We start from the raw sequence: 17,347 nt of genomic DNA, 5'->3' as shown, positions 1-17,347 counted from the left end.
TATACACCGATCAGCCAAAATACTAAAACCACCACCCTAATATTTTGTAGGTTCCCCTCGTGCCGCCAAAACAGCTCTGACCCGTCGAAACATGGACTCCACAAGACCTCTGAAGGTGTCTTGTGGTGTCTGGCACCAAGACGTTAACAGCAGATCCTTTAGCTCCCGTAAGTTGCGAGGTGGGGCCTCCATTGATCGGACTTGTTTCTCCAGCACATTCCACAGATGCTCGATCGGATGGAGATCTGGGGAATTTGGAAGCCAGGTCAACACCTTGAACTCTTTGCCATGTTCCTCAAACCATTTGTGAACAATTTTTGCAGTATGGCAGTGCCACCGCCGTCAGAGAATACCTTGTGTATGTGGTCTCCAACAATCTTTAGGTAGGCACTACATGTCAAAGCAACATCCACATGAATGCCAGTACCCAAGGTTTCCCAGCAGAACATTGGCCAGAGCATCACACTGCCTCCGTCGGCTTGCCTTCTTACCGTAGTGCATTCTGCTGACATGTCTTCCCCAGGTAAACGACATACACACACCCGACCGTCCACACGATGTAAAAGAAAACATGATCCATCAGACCAGGCCACTTTCTTCCATTGTTCCATGGTCCAGTTCTGATGCTCACGTGCCCATTATGGGCCCTTTCAGTGGTGGACAGGGGTCAGCATGGGCCCTCTGACCAGTCTGCGACTACGCAGCCCCATACGCAGCAAGCTGCGATGCATTGTGTGTCCTGACACCTTTCTATCATGGCCAGCATTAAAGTTTTCAGCAATTTGTGCTACAGTAGCTCTTCTGTGGGATCGGACCAGATGGGCTAGCCTTTACTCCCCACGCGCATCAGTGAGCCTTGGGCGCCCATGACCCTGTCGCTAGTTCACCAGTTATCCTTCCTCGGACCGCTTTTGGTAGGTACTAACCACTGCATACTGGGAACACCCCACAAGACCTGGTGTTTTGGAGATTTCAATGTCACGCCAGGTATTGTCTTCTAGCGGCACTTTAATACTGTAAATTACAGCCTGTATTATGTACAGTATTATACGTACACTCTCTTGATGAATGAATAATCAAACGAATTATGCAAGTTGAAAGGACACAGTTCACGTAAACAAAGTATGTAGACTTTTATTGTTATAATGATACTGTACACATTTACACATGCAGTTTAAAATCAGATCATTTAAAATCCCATCTCCTCCACTTACTATAATCTGGTAATTGTGATATGTGCAGAACTGCAGTAAACTCTGGAAGGCCTGTTTAGATGTTGGTCCTAAAGGGAATATTTGTGCTTCTCATTTGTCTTGCATAATCTTCATCAAATAACTTTGTTTGTTCTGGAGTGAAATGATGGACCCAGTCACCCACTTCCCCTGCACAGCCACCAGAGAGAAAACATTACATTGTCTGATATGCTGCAAACACACACAGGCAGTGAAATAAGACATCACTTCTGAAATTTTCTGTGTATAAAAATGTTATCAAGACAACACTATTATTAATTGTCATTATACCACAGACACTCCAGCACTGCCAGGAGTTTGTTATAACTGATTCCAGGAGTCATCCAGTTATACTTTCATGGTATTAGACACTTCAGTAACTGATAGGCAAAAGTTCTGCAGCTTTATTGCTGCTTACTGGTAGTTTAGTAATCAGATCACTGTAGGGCATATAATGTACACTTTGCTTCCAGCTGTTTCACAATTTTGAAACAACTAGCTCTTACACTACATAACTTTCTTCATTTGCATTTAAATGTAGGTTGTACTGTTGTATTGTAAAAGTTAGCGGTTAGAATGATGGGACATTCAAGAAATTTGAAAATGAAACATTATATATACATATACATAAATGTATATGCTTATATAGTTTGTAGTATAAATGTGGGTAGTAAAACAGATAAGTCATTTTTTATTGCTGTTGGCAATTTTCATATATTGCTATTTTGTAACTTCTATTCCTCCATGAAAATTTACATTAACTATAATATTAAATTATACATTATTGTAAATTATATATAATTATATTAAAATTAATTATATTATGTAAAACACAAGCTGTATTTTCCATATTTATGCACACAAACAGTTTCCCTCTAAAAAGACCTTAATAAATACTGAAGTAAGAGCAATAAAGATAAGTAGTACAGCAAGACATATAAAAACAAACCTTTTCTCATGAATGGAGAAATAGATGGGTCAAAGACTATTTTGGGTATGAAGGTATAGTTGGCCATTGGGTTGTTCTTCATGACCTCGAAGGATGTGAGATCTACAATTCGCTCCAGGATATCGTCGGAAACGGACAGGTCCAGGTACTGCATGATGCGCTCCACTTCCCGGCGAGGATTCTACCAAGAAGGGACAAGTACTCAGGTTAAATGGACAGGAATGGAACAGGAGGTCATCTCATGTAGCGTTTGGGAAAACACATGACATGTGATTCATCTGTACTGTATATTAGGGTTTCCGCAATGAAAGGAAACTTTCACGTGTTCATAAAGCAGGCTAGTGACAGGTGTGTGTGTGTGTGTTTGTCTTTGGGTGCATGACACACTACCTCCTTCATGTCTTCAAAAAATAAATAGAGAATATTGCTCTTTTCTTTCTCTGCCCAGTAACCCTTGACATGGTCGTACCAGGAGCCCCAGGCCACTGTTAGAACGAGGTGAGAACCACAAAAACTTTACAGTATATACTCTTATAAATACTGTATACATCTAGCTCTTTTAACTCAGTCAGATAGTTTCATCAAACCACATTGTCCTTAAGAAATAATTGTCTCACACTCTCCGTTCATAAACTTGTGGATGTAGCCATCCCACGGTCCTGGCTCAGGGTGCGAAAGGTTCATCCTGTCAAAGTGGTAGTAGCTCACCAGGTTATCCTTGGCATTGCGGGCCATGTAAATCACCTGCATCCAACACAGACAAGAGTGGAAATAAGCCGAGTCAGTTTGCTCGCTTTAAAAAATGGTTAACTGATGGTTTCATATGACATATTTTTTGTAATGTGACACCTTGCATTTGTTTTTCCAAAAACCTTCAGGCACCAGTTGAATCGGTAGGTGTGTCTTAATAACCCTGGGTGGTTTCATTCTGCTGAGCAGCTCGAGACCTGAAAGGCAGAGAATAGTTGAAGGAAGTTTACAGAATTAATGCAATACATGTCTCAAAAAGACTATATATATATACACAGACATATATAGTACATATACACATTTAATAATAATAATAATAATAATAAGAAATCAGAATAAATAAATAGAGTAGCATAAATCTTAATCATAATCAGATTTGGCCAACTATGCACACGCATACAAGGAATTTTGCTTTGGTTCCCAATGGCTCATACTGCAGACAAAAAAAACACAACATACATATACACACATATAAACATACATACATAGAGGGATTCATTTTGGGGGGAGGGAATAAATAACAGGGGATGGAATAAATAATGAGGATTCTTTATCGGATTCTGATTCGGATGTTTCCGTTCAGCTGTTATACAAAACTGCTGTATAATTTTAACTTTACACCTGCAACTATAATAATGTAATTCCAGCTAATTAGGATATTTTACTACATTAAATATTTGCTTTGACTGAACAGTGCACCATTATAACCAAACTGGGCTATAAGATAAACAGCAATGCACCATATAAGTAAAAAGGTTTGAAATTAATACCGGAGGGGATGGGAGGTGGCGCCGTGATCTCAAGGAAGGGGTTCCGCACAATTGTGGGGGCCCTCCTGCAAGCTTCTGCATCTCCATTGTGTAGCAGCAGGTCCACGATCTCCTGGGTCCATGTGGTTCCTGAATGAGAAAAGTGAAAGTAAAATTAATCTGCTGCGTGACTTTAACCATCATTTCTTTATTCTCACAAGGCATCAACATTTCAGTTTGTTTCCCAGCAGTCACTTCATTAAGACCACTCACTTACAGTCACAGTCAAAGTAACAAAGATATTTACAGATGTTTCCAGCTGACAAATACTGCATAAGCAAATTTTTAGATGGGGACAGAAAAAAGTCTAATGAAAAAAGACATGAACTCCACACAGGTGTGAATCTTGCTGAACTGTTAGGCAGCAATGTTCAAGGAGCCACCAATCAGCGTAAAAAAAAATCCCGAGACAGCCGAAGAGCTGCCAAAAGCCCCGACCACTAAATGTTCCACTCTGCAGTAATTTCTACTAAGTCTGGAAGCTACAAAAAAGGCATTCTATATATGTGTGCCAAACTGACTTCCACAACAGGATCATTTCTTCATTTTTTTAAACTGGTATTTAAGTCTTCCACATAATGTTGTTAGGCATTTCACATTACTGAAAGTCTCAGTAATAATTCAGGTTCTTGAGCATACATATCAAAGACATTCTTTGACAATTTTACATTCACAAAAAGTATTGCTAAATTGTCACCATTATTTATTTTACACTGTGCCATCACATTAAAATTTAGTGTATGAAAAAAGAAAAACTGATATTTTTTCCACTGTTGTTCTAACCAGTTTGGAACTTCACATGGTTGGGAGATTAAAAGAAGACAAAAGGGGTGAAATAAAATAAGTAATGTTGCTGAGATGGAACTAACAGGCTGTGAAAATTCAACAACAATTTTCAATAGAATATTCCTTTATTCTCATTTCCAGACAGATTTAAGACCGTCAGCAATCAGCACAAAGGATTTATTTCTCTCATGCATTTCCCCATTATGTCGACCCACCTGCTTTGGGGTAAGTAGCAATGAGAAGATCTGATGGGTCTGGGCAAAAGGAAGAGATGGACTCCCAGTTTTGGGCAACGGGCTCCAGGAGAGGAACACCTCTCACCTTCTTCAGAGGGAAACGATGGAGAGAATCCCTCGCTTTTGTAATTGCTTCCCCAAATGTGAGTTCCTCCATCACTGCCAGAAGAAGCTAGATGGAAGAGAAAGAAGTCTTCAGGCTTGCATATTTTTATATGACTTTTACTTGGTTCCTCTGATGCATGTTAAAACCCATCTAATTTTCTGCATGCTATCAGATTTTCAGTAAAAAAAACACTTCCTCCTCGAGTTACCTCCTCCAGTTCCGAATCTTTAAAGTTGCCTTTTTTCCCTCAAAATTGTCAGTATGTAAATAAAGTTTTACTTTTTTAACTTTAAAAAAATTCTGATTGGAACAAAGCCAATGTAACCTGGTGTTTACCCACCAAGCCCATAGATGTCAGCAAGACACACCCAGAGTGGAAGGTGGGACCAAATTTCTTTTTAATTTTATTTTTTGGAGGACGGGGGGCGGGGGCATGGTGGCGCAGTAGGTTGGCCCAGGTCCTGCTCTCCGGTGGGTCTGGGGTTCAAGTCCCACTTGGGGTGCCTTGCGACAGACTGGCGTTCTGTCCTGGGTGTCCCCCCTCCCCCTCCAGCCGTACGCCCTCTGTTGCCAGGTTAGGCTCTGGCTCCCCGTGACCCTGAATGGGACAAGCGGTTCAGAAAATGTGTGTGTGTGTATTTTTTGGAGGGTGGGACTGTGAGGGTATGGACGACAGATGGAAGCAGCAGTGGAGAATTGAAGTAGTGGACCAAAAGGTTTATTTTCCTTTACTAAAAAGTATTCTTCAAAACACATTAACCCTCAACCAAGTACAAAACAAACATTAAGTTATAAAAAACATGAGGCCTATGAGCCATGGGCTTAACCCCTTATATCAACATTAATGCATAACTCTCCTATTCACTGCATGAGAGTGTCTACATAAGTTTGCATCAATCTCCCCCACTAGTGCCCTAATACAAACCTATATAGCAATAGCTCCGCCCTCTGATTATACCATAACAGCCTCAATTTATTTCAAAATACATTTCCCCCAAAAATTACATCTAAAATAAATACTTAAATACTAAAACATACAAACAATACTAAACATTACTAAACATTTTTTACTATAAAAATCCCTACATACATCTTATAAAAACATTTCACACTACACAGTAAAACACCCCTGCCTAGTTGGTTGTGCTCAAGGACTCCCCCCTAGATATACCCCAAATAGTTGACTCCATCAGGTTTACAACACAAGGCACCAAACACAACAGAACACCAGACAGCTACATGGTAAGGAAAAGTCTACAGAAATGTTCTTCTAAAAACAATAAATACATTCACTCTCCACAACAGTACATATACCTGCCATATCTTTATAAAAGATATATTAGTTAATGACAACCAGACAGATACCGGTAGGCCTTTCCCGGCACCTAATCTAGTTCAAACAAACAGTGTTAAATGGAATACAAAACCAGAACAAACAATATAACAATACAAGATAAAATGCATGTGACAGGCAACAGCAACAAGGTTCAGCGTTACATTGATGGTACTTTGCCGGCATCTTGCTGATTCCTTGGAACCAACTTGCCTGTCACAGCTCAGTCTGTGACAGGGACCAAATCGACTTTTGCTATATGCAGCTTTTCTTGATTCTAGTAACAGTAGTAAGAAGAATTATACTGCAATGGACATGAAAGTGAAGGTCAAAAGTTGAAAGGGACAATAAGATGATGGAGATGCTCATAAGACGACCCGATCAAAAATCAACACTTAAAAGGAATCAGTGCAGCCATTGTTATTATCAGTAATTTAAAATTAGTTTTAATTTGAATATTGCTCAAATGAAAAATAACTTCTATCTGTTGCTGTGATATTTTTTACAGAACTCAAGCATTGAATTAATCATGGGAAAATGTATTAAGTTGTTATTGACTGTGCTTATTTAGCCCTGTTTAGCAAAAAATATTCCAAATAAAGTGCGCAAAAAAAGTGCACAACATTTGCCCTGTTAATGCACATACTGTATGGATTAAAAGACAGAAAAATAAAAGTGCAATTTTCAGTCTCCTCCAACAACAGTGGGGAAAGTATCCCAGATTATAACTGTGATGGAAAGAATTGATTAAAAAAAAAAAAAAAAAAAGGACTTAAAGACCGAAAAAACCTAAAATTAAACACTGATCTGTCTTAGCAAACGAATGCTGTAAAGGTGCAAATAAAGAGACGGTAACAGTTTAATGGTGCACAACATAAATCACACAGTGACTGAAAGTGTTGTTTTTGTAAATCACAGCTGCAGGTATACTTACCTGAGGAGTATAGGATGATGGGAGAAAAAAAAATGTGCTCATGGGAAATGAAGTCTTTTATACTGCAAAAGTAGTATAACACTGAAGCACATCAATGACAAACACAGGGCAGCAGTGAGTGACAACAGGATGATTTTTAAGCTGTGTGTGAGAGCTGAAAACATTGTCTGACAACTGGCACTTTGGCAGCTAAGAGTCCTAAAGAGTTTGTGGCTGAATTGCAGCAGGTGTTCTGGTCACAAAATTGTTTACATTTCAAGAGCAACGGTGTGGAAAAAAGAAACAATGTCAGTACATGGCAAACATGGAGGAAAAAAAGCCTCGCAGAAGAAGAGGAACAACAGGCAACAGCGCTTGCGAGTGGAAGCTCGCCCACAGAGGGACAGGAGTGGCACAAACAAAGGGACAGTTGCCGAAGGCCACAAAAGTACAGCCTCAAAAATGACCGGAGAAGCGAAGTGAAGGAGCGCCAGGGAGCCGCTGCGGCCAGAAGCTGCGCCTGAGGAGGAGCCCCGGCGCAGAGCTGGAAGTGAGCTCTAAACAGGCTTCACAAACACACACGAGTGTTAAATACACAGACAGAGCACGTGCACAAACAGTGAACTACGTGGGAAAATTGGACGAGGAAGAGGTGGGGATGGGGGTGGGGGTTTGCCTCCCCCACAGCCACACAGGAATGTTTTTACGCACACTGACAGAGCACCACCACCACCGAGGAGTACTGATCGCCTTTTTTTTTGCCCGCCCTCAAAATACCTGCCGAGCTGTTACGGATATAATTTAGTTCACGCCGGTGTTTCAAAATGCGGCTGTACGAATTTATACTTACAAAATAAAAAGCACTTTTCCGTTTTCGCAAACTTAAGTACATGATTATTACCGTTACGCCATGATTCACTCAGTACTTACATACACAGTTCAGTTCAGTTCCTTCGCTCGGCAGCTGCTGTTATGCGATTTGATTCGATCCCGCTAGAGTGGAACCAGCAAGCAGGTGAGTGCACTACAGTGAGTTATTTTCAAGCGCCACGCGCGCCCCTTCTCTGCTCCGATTGGGTCTCTCGTACTGTACGGAGCGCGTGTACAGTGTCTCGTGCACATAAGGCTTTAAGGAGCGAGCGGGAAGCGGGAAGCGGGGCGGGGCGGAGCGGGGCGGAGCGGGAAGCGGGGCGTCGACCTGCACGAGGGCGGGAATTGCAGACCTTTTCCGGGATACTGATGGAGTCGGTGGGCGGCTGTTCGTCTTCATTCGCGCTCTGCCTTTGTGAACACACTCCCTCTGCCACAGTTACAACAATCATTTCCATTTATTTATTTATTTGTCCAAAGTGACTTCCAATGAACTCTATGTAGTGTTATCAGCCCACACACCTTATTCGCCAAGGTGACTTACACTGCGAGGTACACTACTTTTGTAGGGTGTATAATTTACAGTACTTACAAATTAAATGATTTAATTGCTCCAGGTTAGTCTGCACTCTTTGCGGGTTGGTGTTCGGTCGGCTTCATGCCACCCAAAACTCTTCGGCTTTCAGCCTATTTCTCAGAAGTTCCACAAGATTCCATCTTTATCTGAAAAGGTTGCTGCATTCCGCGCTCGGTCGTTCGGAAAGACATTAAGAGACTCCTGGGGATCCAAAGTGATCCCAATCGTGATTTTCTCCTATTGCTGTCAGCTGAGACTGTTCCCCAACCGTCAGCCCAATTCTGCTCAGAAATGCATGTCTAAGGCCATGTTGGATATGTCAGTTTTTTATTTGCAGATTAATCAAGTTTCGAGTCTTTCAGGTGCCTATCTAGTGCTGGTACTGGATCTTATGATGCGTTGAGGGAGACATGGGAACCGGACCTTGATGTCTCTTTTAGCAACCATGAATGGTCCCGTATGTGCTAAAGTCTTCCCTCCCTGCAACTCTCTCAGCATTCAGAAAGAAAACTTGAAGCTCATCCACAGGTTCTCCTTCTACTCCACTGGGCTTTCACAGGATGTTCATCTCAACTGTGCTGGGAAAGCAAAGCCTCTCCAGACACTTTGGAACATTTACAGTGGAAATGCGATAATATACAAGTTTGCTGGTGTGGTGTTCAAATTTATTAGTCATACAAATTGTTATAGTCATAGAAAATGTTAAGCATAGTAACTGGGAATATTTCTTTGTAATGTGGTCTTGCTTGCCAAGGTGACCTGATAAAGGCGGGAATGTGGTCCTGACTGCATACCAAGATGTTATCACAGGCAGATGTTCCTTCCTTACCTGAGAGCAAGGCCCACTGAAGAAAAACAGGAATGTTGTTTCTGCCCGTGCAAGCAAAGTACTGACACACGTGTTGTACCGCATACGGATGCATTATGCATGAACCTTGTAAAATATAAATGGGTGACGGGGAACGATCGGGGAGACACCCAGTTGTTCTGGGCTCTCCCATCGGCCGATGTTGTCGTGAGAAGTCTTTGTGTCTGAGTGTTTTGTGTTAAGGTGAACTGGGCTCCCGTGGCTGATTGGTTCCAGGGGGGAGAGAGAAATTTCTTCCACACTTGTGCAACCGTACAAAAAAAATCTTTGAGAAAAAGTTTGATTTGTCCCCATCTATTTTTGGTAAACACATGCTGTGGTCCCCCCTCGAAGTTCCCACTATAAATGTGTAGATGACTGTGTTAAGTCTTTAAATGTCATCTGCTAGAAAAAAATTGATCTGCGTGACAATGCATATCAATTCTTGAACTTTCTAGACAGTGCTACGTGATAACAGCTGTGAAACAATGTAATCTCTTGACCTTCTGCCCTTGCTTTGTGTATGAAGACATATTTGCAATTTCATCTTACACTGTTACTATTGCTGTGACCTAGTGCTGTTGAAAGCCACACCATGCTAGATGTTTTACATTTATTGGTGTAGTTACTTGTTACATTTTATAAGAGGTCAACTGCAGGTTAAATATGAACATGCATGGTTTGCTTAACACTTTCATGTCTGCAGCTATGTCTCCTTCTCTCAACGTAATGGATAAATTGTACTTTTGCTGAGATATACATCGCTTCGGACAAAAGCATCTGCTAAATGAATAAATGTAAATGTAATGCACCGCACTCTGTGCTTCTCACTGAAACAAACCTCTTCAGCTTATTTTGGCAACAAATTTGCGAGGTCTTTTCCCTCCCACATGCAGAAATCCCATTTCATATGGTGGTCCTAAAGGGAATATTTGAGTTTTTCATTTGTCGTTCGTAATCTTCATCAAACATCTTTACTTGTTCTGGGGAGAAATGATTGACCCAGTCACCCACTTCTCCTGGAAAACAGTGAGAGAGAAAGAGAACACATTATTTGACATTATTGCACAACTGCTAAACATACTGACACTGACCCAAGGCCCCACTTTGACAAGTTCTCTCTGTTCATTGTCAGTCATTTACTGCTGCTTCCTCTCTTTCTGAGCTCTCTGCTAATATGGCTCAGTCTCACAAATTTAATCATGGAAGGAGGGTCAATATGAGAGGTCAGCCAACATGATCGACTGTGGCTATGACTAGACCTGAAACATGTCTCATAACTGTATTTTTGTGTTTAGTTATTCCTGGGATGTGCAAATGCAAATCCACACAAAAATAGATTTTAAATGCTAGTTTATTTAGTGCAACTATAAATGGATTTGAATCATTCTGAAATCATACTGTTGAGTGCAATGTTGGTATTGGAGCTGTGACTGGTTGACCATTTCAATACTGACTCACACCTGACATTAGAGGACAAACCCATGACGTTTTTCCTCCCCAGTCTGGTTTCGTTAAACCCCATAAACTGTCTCGCTCTGTGGTTCCAATGAGCTTCTTTGTGATAGTGACGTCAACCTCCTCTGTGCCCTAAACCGCCTTGAACAACCAAAAGGACCGACTAGATCGCATAGCATGGAAGGACATTCTTTCCAAAGCAGTAAGCACCTCCTAACTGAGTGGGTTTTGAACCACCTCTCTTCTACCTCCAGACCTTCGCTGCTGCACATTCGTTGTTTTACTGTTTTTGAGTCAACAAACAAGTTCCCGTCACCACCACATGCTTCTTGCACCATTTACACTGGCAAAATGATGAAAAACAATTATAACATACTAAGATTTTGTGATTTGTATGCATATCTCGTATGTTGCACAACCATCATCTGACACTATGCAAAGTGGTTAATTTCAGAATTAAAATGAAAACTATTAGAGTTGAAAAGAAAAACACAAACCTTTTCTCATGAAAGGAGAACGCGAATGGTCAAAGAGTGACTTAGGGATAAAAGTGTAGTTTGCCATAGGGTTGTCCTTCATGACTTTGAACGATGTAAGCTTGATAATTTGTGTTATGACATCATCAGGAATGGAGAGATCCAGATAGCGCATGATGCGTTCCACTTCCCGACGGGTATTCTGTGGACGAGTGGAAAATATTCAGGCTAAGCAGACAGGAGTCATGGAGTGAGAAACAATGAAAGGAACAGAACAACAGGGTGTAACTATGTGAGAAATAATTTCAAAATAATTCATAAAGTCAGAAATGAAAACATATGGTCATGTATGATGTGTGTGTGGGCAGTGACTGCAAGAAGTAGATGCTACCTCCTTCATGTCTTCATAAAATAAGTAGAGAATATTCTTTTTTTCTCTCTCTTCCCAGTAACCCTTCACATGGTCGTACCAGGAGCCCCAGGCCACTATAATAAGGCGAGAGTGACATAACGGTAAGCTCAACGAAAGGACATCTGGACAGTTGCAGTACTACGTGACATCCCTCCAGCAATTCCATACGAAAAATGAACTTGACAAACCCAACACAAGAGCATATGCAATGGAGCACATGTGAAGATATGAGTGTCACATGTATTCACCTGATGTAATTTCCCAGCTGTAACATCATCTTAGTCTCTTCCTCAGACCAAACAGTTTGAAACTAAAGGAGTGTGTCTCTGTAGTCTGACAAGTTCACATAAAAAGCCCGTTCCAAACAATAAAAAAAGTTCTTGCAGTTCCTTGGGGAACGGCTCCAGAGGACTCGTTCCGTAGCAAAGGCAGAGCTGATGGGGTGTGAAAAGCTGCTAACATAAGCAGTGTCCTCAGTTAAATGAGAAGAGCATCTTGTGGCACTGGAGCAGACAAATGTTGTCAGCTGGTAGTTTCATAGAGCACCAGGAAAAGCATCACTGATTATAAATCCGTCCAGTCTACATTTCCAAGGTCTACCAAGCATCTATGTCTAGGAAAACACCTAATGCAGTAATAGTTGTGTGTCAGGTGACATTGACTGAAACATGGTGCCACATTCCTGGTACTAGATATTATAGAACAGTTCCAGAACATTTCAGTCCACAACACATTTTTGTCTCTTTGACTGCAACAATCAAGAGTGACAGCTTTTCCAGTTTTTCCTATGTGCATTAGCAAAGACTGGCTAGACTGAAAAAGGAATAGATTGTCTCACGCTCTCCCTTCATAAACTTGTGGATGTAGCCGTCCCAGGGTCCCGGTTCAGGTTGGGTCAGGTTCATCTGATCAAAGTAGAAGTAGCTCACGAGGGTATCCTTGGCATTGCGGGCTATGTAAATCACCTGCAGTCCAACAAGGAGAAGTATGGAAGAAACCAAGTTTGACTGTTGGGTTGCGTTGGGTTGGGGTTTTCATCGTAAGTGTCATGGCTATTCTATTTTTTTTTTTTTACTGTTTCAAAGTACCTTGCATTTGTTTTTCCAGAAACCCTCAGGCACCAGTTGGATTGGGAGATGAGTCTTAATTACTCTGGGTGGCTTCATTTGGCTCAGGAGCTCCAGACCTGAAATTGAAATGGAAAGGGTTAGTGACAGGTGTATTCCATGACCTGTCGCACTGCCCCCATACGGTCTCACCTACTTTGAACTGGTAATCAGTTATTTTAAAGTGTATTCCAAGATACTTCAGCTAAAAAAAGAAGTTATATCAATGCAAATATATAGAATGTTGTTGCACAAACTATTATTTGTATTGTCAGCAGCATCTTTAATAGTTTGGACGTCAAAACTTTAATATTCTGGAAACGTCTTTCGTAAGTTTCCTTTAAAAAGGGTTTTTTGTCCTGTCACTGGAAAAAAAAAACATTTTAGGGTTCTTGTTTACATAGGTAGTGCTACATGTTCTCATTGCCCTGCTCAGTATATGAGGGAGACTGCAGCAGTGGCAACTCAATAACACTAAGTTAATGTTTCAAATAGTTACTTGTAATGTCAGTAAACCCCTGTAGTTTTGTAGTAAAATTATTGTTTTGTAATTAATGTCTCGCAGTGCCTGGGTGGTGCGAGAGGACATGGGTTTGATCTCCGCTCAGTCTGTGTGGAGTTTGCATGTTCTCCCCATGTCTGCGTGGGTTTCCTCTGGTTTCCTCCCACACTCCAAAGACATGCTGTTCAGGTTCACTCATAGTGTGAGAGTGACAGAGAGAGTGTGTGTGTTCCACTGACGTATGAATGAGTGACCCAGTGTAAGTAGTGTATCTAGCAGTGTAAGTCACCGCGGTGAATAAGGTGTGCGAGCTGATAACACTACACAGAGTTCACTGGAAGTCGCTTTGGAGAAAAGCGTCTGATAAATAAATAAATGTAAATGTAATAGATTTATTTTGAAAACTTTCTTACTTTTTATTTGTTTATTTTTAACAAAGGCAGTAGATATCAAATCAAAAACATGACATTTTAAGGGAAAATTATAAAGAAAATGTTTGCTTAATTCTAGTAAAAGTAAGTTTAATCCCCTGCCAAATTTTAGCTCAAGTTGCCATAGACAGAGCTTCAAGTTCAGGCGTCACAATGAAAACAGCACCGGTTGACCACTGTAAATACATTGCTTATGTGAGTGAGCCGGTGGACAGTCCATGGTGCTGGTATAGACCAGAGCTCCACGATCCACTGGGTTGTTCCTGCAAAAGGCTACGCATTTTCTGCACGAAAATGCTCTCCCAACATTTGAATTTACCATGTGAGTAGGGCCTCCAAAAGTGGGGTTTGTCCCAAGAGCACGAAAACATTCTGTGAGTGTATTTACAGACAAAAGAAGTACCGGATGGGATGGGGGGCGGCGTTACGATCTCGAGGAAGGGGATCCGCACCACCGTCGGGGCTCTCTTGCACGCTTCTGCATCTCCCTTGTGGAGCAACAGGTCCACGATCTCCTGAGTCCATGTGGTTCCTCGTGGATTAGAAACACAGAGGAAGTAACAGAGCTGACACACTGCGTATTACCGATTAATACTGCACTCCGTTCTTTGCAACAGTGTAAGATACATACAAATGTGCAATTTTATTCACATTTATTCGCATTTTTTGACTGCTGCAAATTTATAAATTGCCCATTCATACCCAGTAATGAATTCTAAGTAGGTTGAAATTAAACAATTACATTTTTCCTTCTAGTCCCAAATTAATATTGCAGTCTCTTCTACGTGACTGTATGGCCCTATAGGAATAAGCTGTAATTTTTTTTATTTGGAGATTTATTATGTGCATATTTTTCATACTTTTTGTCTCATTAAAACTTATATGTTGACAAATATTTTCCACATTTATTACTAAGAACACTGTACATGTTATAATTAAACAAGTTGCCCCTCTGGTTCCTAGAAGGAATTGAAAAGAGACCCCAGTGAACCATTATTCACCATCGAGGAACTACTTAATGCCATTCTCCTCCACCCATTTCCTCCTAGTTCTGACTCACCGGCTTTGGGGTAAGTAGAAATGAGAATATCGGAAGGATCAGGGTTAAATGATGAGATGGAATCCCAGTTTTGGGCAATGGGCTCCATCAGCGGAACACCTCTGACGTTCCTCAGAGGGAAGCGACGGAGAGCATCGCCCGCTTTTAGGATGGCTTCCTTGTATGCCAGTTTCTCCATCGCTGCAATCTTGTTGGTGGGAAGGGAAAAACAAAAAGTCTTCAGGTCCTTTGGCCACCCTGATGATACCAGTTACTAGTTTGCTTCTTGTCTTCTTCCCCTTTTCAGGTTCAAATTCTTATTCTGAATACGTTATTTCATCTGGCTGGAAATGATCCTTTGTCTGGGTGCCTCCCATGTAACTCTCTCCAGTATAAACTGCACAGGCTTGTGGATGTACATTGAACTGTTATGCAACTTCCTGACTCCTGATCCAGTTTTGTAGGAAAAACAATATTTTTTTACTGCTAACTCTGAGAATTTGAGGAAAAGCCAAGGGAGCGTCTGGATCTTTCACAACTAGGAAAAGGAAGAAAAAAGATTATACCATTATGATTATAATAATGTATGGTGTAATCATTTCAATCAAAGCAGTTTTTGGTCTTTTTGACCTCGGCTCTCTTAAAATGTGGACAAATGCAAAAAAAACCCCCCATAAAATAAGCCTTTTAAAGCACAGAGTCTATGCATTTACACGCATGAGTGCACTTTTTAGATGAACAAAAACATTTCAGTAGAAATGATTATATTTCTGTTGTATAAATGGATATATTTATATGGACAAAGTTTGTTTGCACGTTTGTAAAGGAATGTCTGTGAAGTGCTCAACTTGTAAAACCTTTTAATTGCAGATGCTCCCTGTGGTCATTTGCCTTTGGACCACCGTAGTTCTGAAAGATACTCGGTGTTTTGGACCAGATGCACTGGGGTACAGAAATGTTTGTCCTGGTGTATATATTACACATATCACCAAGTTAATCAATGTCCTGGCTGAACTGTGTATACATCCAGATATCATTCCGAAGCCTGAAAAACACAGCTGTTAATGTGTTAGATTGTCACGTCCACGCCCACAGCACAAGCACCTGACTCCGCACTAACTCGCACGTAATCACTCACCGTATAAAGACCCTCTTCAGCTCCCGTACTCCTGCGGAATCTCGTCAGGGACAACCGCCCTTCCCGCGGCACTTCGTGCATAAGCATCGCTTCGTCTCACGTCCTCCGGTTTTTGACTCTCGCTTCGTTTCCCGTCCACGGAGCTTTGTTCCTGTCCTGTTCGCCATTCGACCGACCCTTCGCTATGTGGATTTTTGCTCTGACCCTGATCGCTAATCGACCGACCCTTCGCCTGTCCCCGACAGTGACACCGGAAACTTGCCTCATCCCTCGTCTCCGGACAAACAGCGCTGCACTTGGGTTCAGCCGTCCTGTGTTCCGCTTGACAGAAGATTCCGCCTTAAAACACATGAACCCAGCAGCGGCGCAACGCCTGCAAAAGGAGTTGGATGCAATCCTACGCGTCCTAAAGCCGGAAGCAAAACCGGAGCCCAAAAAGACGCAAACCTTCTCTGTTCCAGATGTCGCCCCTGCTCAATCGGTGAAATTCCCGGCCGCCTCCCACGCCGACGACCAGGCGTTGGATCGGTTCATACGGCGGGCGATCGCCCTGGATCATCTGGCCCGTGAGCATACACCACAACTCCCCCCCAATCGCCAGAGAGCACCCCGTGCCCCTGAGGGTTGGAAGTGGACATCTGACCCTTTGTAGAGGCAGCGACGCTTTCGGGAGGGCTTCCCTACTGTGGGGGAGTCGGGCGCTACTGGTCCGCCTGTCCGAAGCAGCCTGTTGCTAGGGGACCTCAGGCTCGACAACCCCAGGTGAGTAGACCTTTCCAAGCAGTCCCTCAACTCAGTCCCTATTGTCCTGACAGGGGAGTCGCATCAGGTTGTTGCGCACACACTTGTCAACTCAGGCGTGGCTAGCTGTTTTATGGCTTCTGCTTTTGTGAAACTTCACGGCCTTCCCACGCAGAGTTGTGACGTTACGGTGAAAGCGCTAGATGGTCAACCACTAGGGACCGGGGTAGTCGACACCAAAACGATGGAGATTGTCTCCATATGACAGGCTCCTGTCTGGAGGCCAATCTCCTTTTCTCTGATTCAGGCCCGTGACATTCCGGTGACTCTGGGTTACACATGGCTGTCCAAGCACAACCTGGTGTTTTCCTGGAGTGCCGGGGAACTGCTTTCGTGGGGAAAGCAATGCTCTTCCTCTTGTCCTCTGATACCTTGCCGAGCCCCGATTTGTCACGGCCCCTGACAGTACCAGCGCCTTATGCTGACTGCGCTGAGGTATTTAGCAAGGCTCGGGCGATCCGCCCTGCCTCTGCACAGTCCATGGGACTGTGCCATCAACCTTCTGCCTGGGATGACTCCTCCTGGGGGTCGGGTCTATCCGCTGTCTTTACCCGAGCAGAAGGCCATGGAGATGTA

General features: G+C 42.3%; 2 protein-coding genes across 4 annotated transcripts; both read right to left on the bottom strand.

Moving 5' to 3' along the window:
* Window positions 1-1,207: 1,207 nt before the first annotated feature.
* Window positions 1,208-8,246, bottom strand: sult1st6 (sulfotransferase family 1, cytosolic sulfotransferase 6). Of its 2 annotated transcripts, none has more exons than XM_018727381.2 (8): window positions 8,045-8,246; window positions 4,742-4,934; window positions 3,702-3,830; window positions 3,031-3,128; window positions 2,799-2,925; window positions 2,572-2,666; window positions 2,182-2,362; window positions 1,208-1,382 (listed from the first exon to the last, which is right to left on the bottom strand). In XM_018727381.2, the coding sequence occupies exons 2-8, from the start codon at window positions 4,917-4,919 to the stop codon at window positions 1,270-1,272; spliced, it is 921 nt and encodes a 306-aa protein (XP_018582897.1). In that variant the 5' UTR covers window positions 4,920-4,934; window positions 8,045-8,246; the 3' UTR covers window positions 1,208-1,269. The 2 variants fall into 2 exon arrangements, with proteins under 2 accessions (XP_018582897.1, XP_018582905.1); XM_018727389.2 differs by having other exon boundaries at window positions 8,049-8,246.
* Window positions 6,254-15,298, bottom strand: LOC108919401 (sulfotransferase 1 family member D1-like). Of its 2 annotated transcripts, XR_001964915.2 has the most exons (8): window positions 14,854-15,298; window positions 14,197-14,325; window positions 12,843-12,940; window positions 12,593-12,719; window positions 11,734-11,828; window positions 11,364-11,544; window positions 9,240-10,427; window positions 6,254-6,258 (listed from the first exon to the last, which is right to left on the bottom strand). XR_001964915.2 is itself a non-coding variant. In XM_018727365.2 (7 exons), exons 1-7 carry the CDS (start codon window positions 15,029-15,031, stop codon window positions 10,315-10,317), a joined length of 921 nt encoding a protein of 306 aa, XP_018582881.1. In that variant the 5' UTR covers window positions 15,032-15,298; the 3' UTR covers window positions 9,220-10,314. The 2 variants fall into 2 exon arrangements, 1 of the variants encoding a protein (XP_018582881.1); XM_018727365.2 differs by lacking the exon at window positions 6,254-6,258 and having other exon boundaries at window positions 9,220-10,427.
* Between the last annotated feature and the right edge of the window lie 2,049 nt (window positions 15,299-17,347).

This window comes from Scleropages formosus, chromosome 20, assembly GCF_900964775.1.
Source record: "Scleropages formosus chromosome 20, fSclFor1.1, whole genome shotgun sequence".
Classification (NCBI taxonomy): Eukaryota; Metazoa; Chordata; class Actinopteri; order Osteoglossiformes; family Osteoglossidae; genus Scleropages; species Scleropages formosus.
This window is presented reverse-complemented; position numbering and strand designations above follow the sequence as displayed.

Bases quoted from the DNA above. Each gene is read 5' to 3' on its own strand.
- sult1st6 (XM_018727381.2), bottom strand. From the start codon at position 4,919: ATGGAGGAACTCACATTTGGGGAAGCAATTACAAAAGCGAGGGATTCT. The intron at 2,667-2,798 runs GTGAGACAATTA...TCGTTCTAACAG, and splicing joins CAAGTTTATGAACGGAGAGT to TGGCCTGGGGCTCCTGGTAC. The intron at 2,363-2,571 runs GTAGTGTGTCAT...CCTTCTTGGTAG, and splicing joins TTTTTGAAGACATGAAGGAG to AATCCTCGCCGGGAAGTGGA.
- LOC108919401 (XM_018727365.2), bottom strand. From the start codon at position 15,031: ATGGAGAAACTGGCATACAAGGAAGCCATCCTAAAAGCGGGCGATGCT. The intron at 12,941-14,196 runs GTACTTCTTTTG...TTTCAATTTCAG, and splicing joins GCCGCCCCCCATCCCATCCG to GTCTGGAGCTCCTGAGCCAA. The intron at 11,829-12,592 runs GTGAGACAATCT...GCCTTATTATAG, and splicing joins CAAGTTTATGAAGGGAGAGC to TGGCCTGGGGCTCCTGGTAC.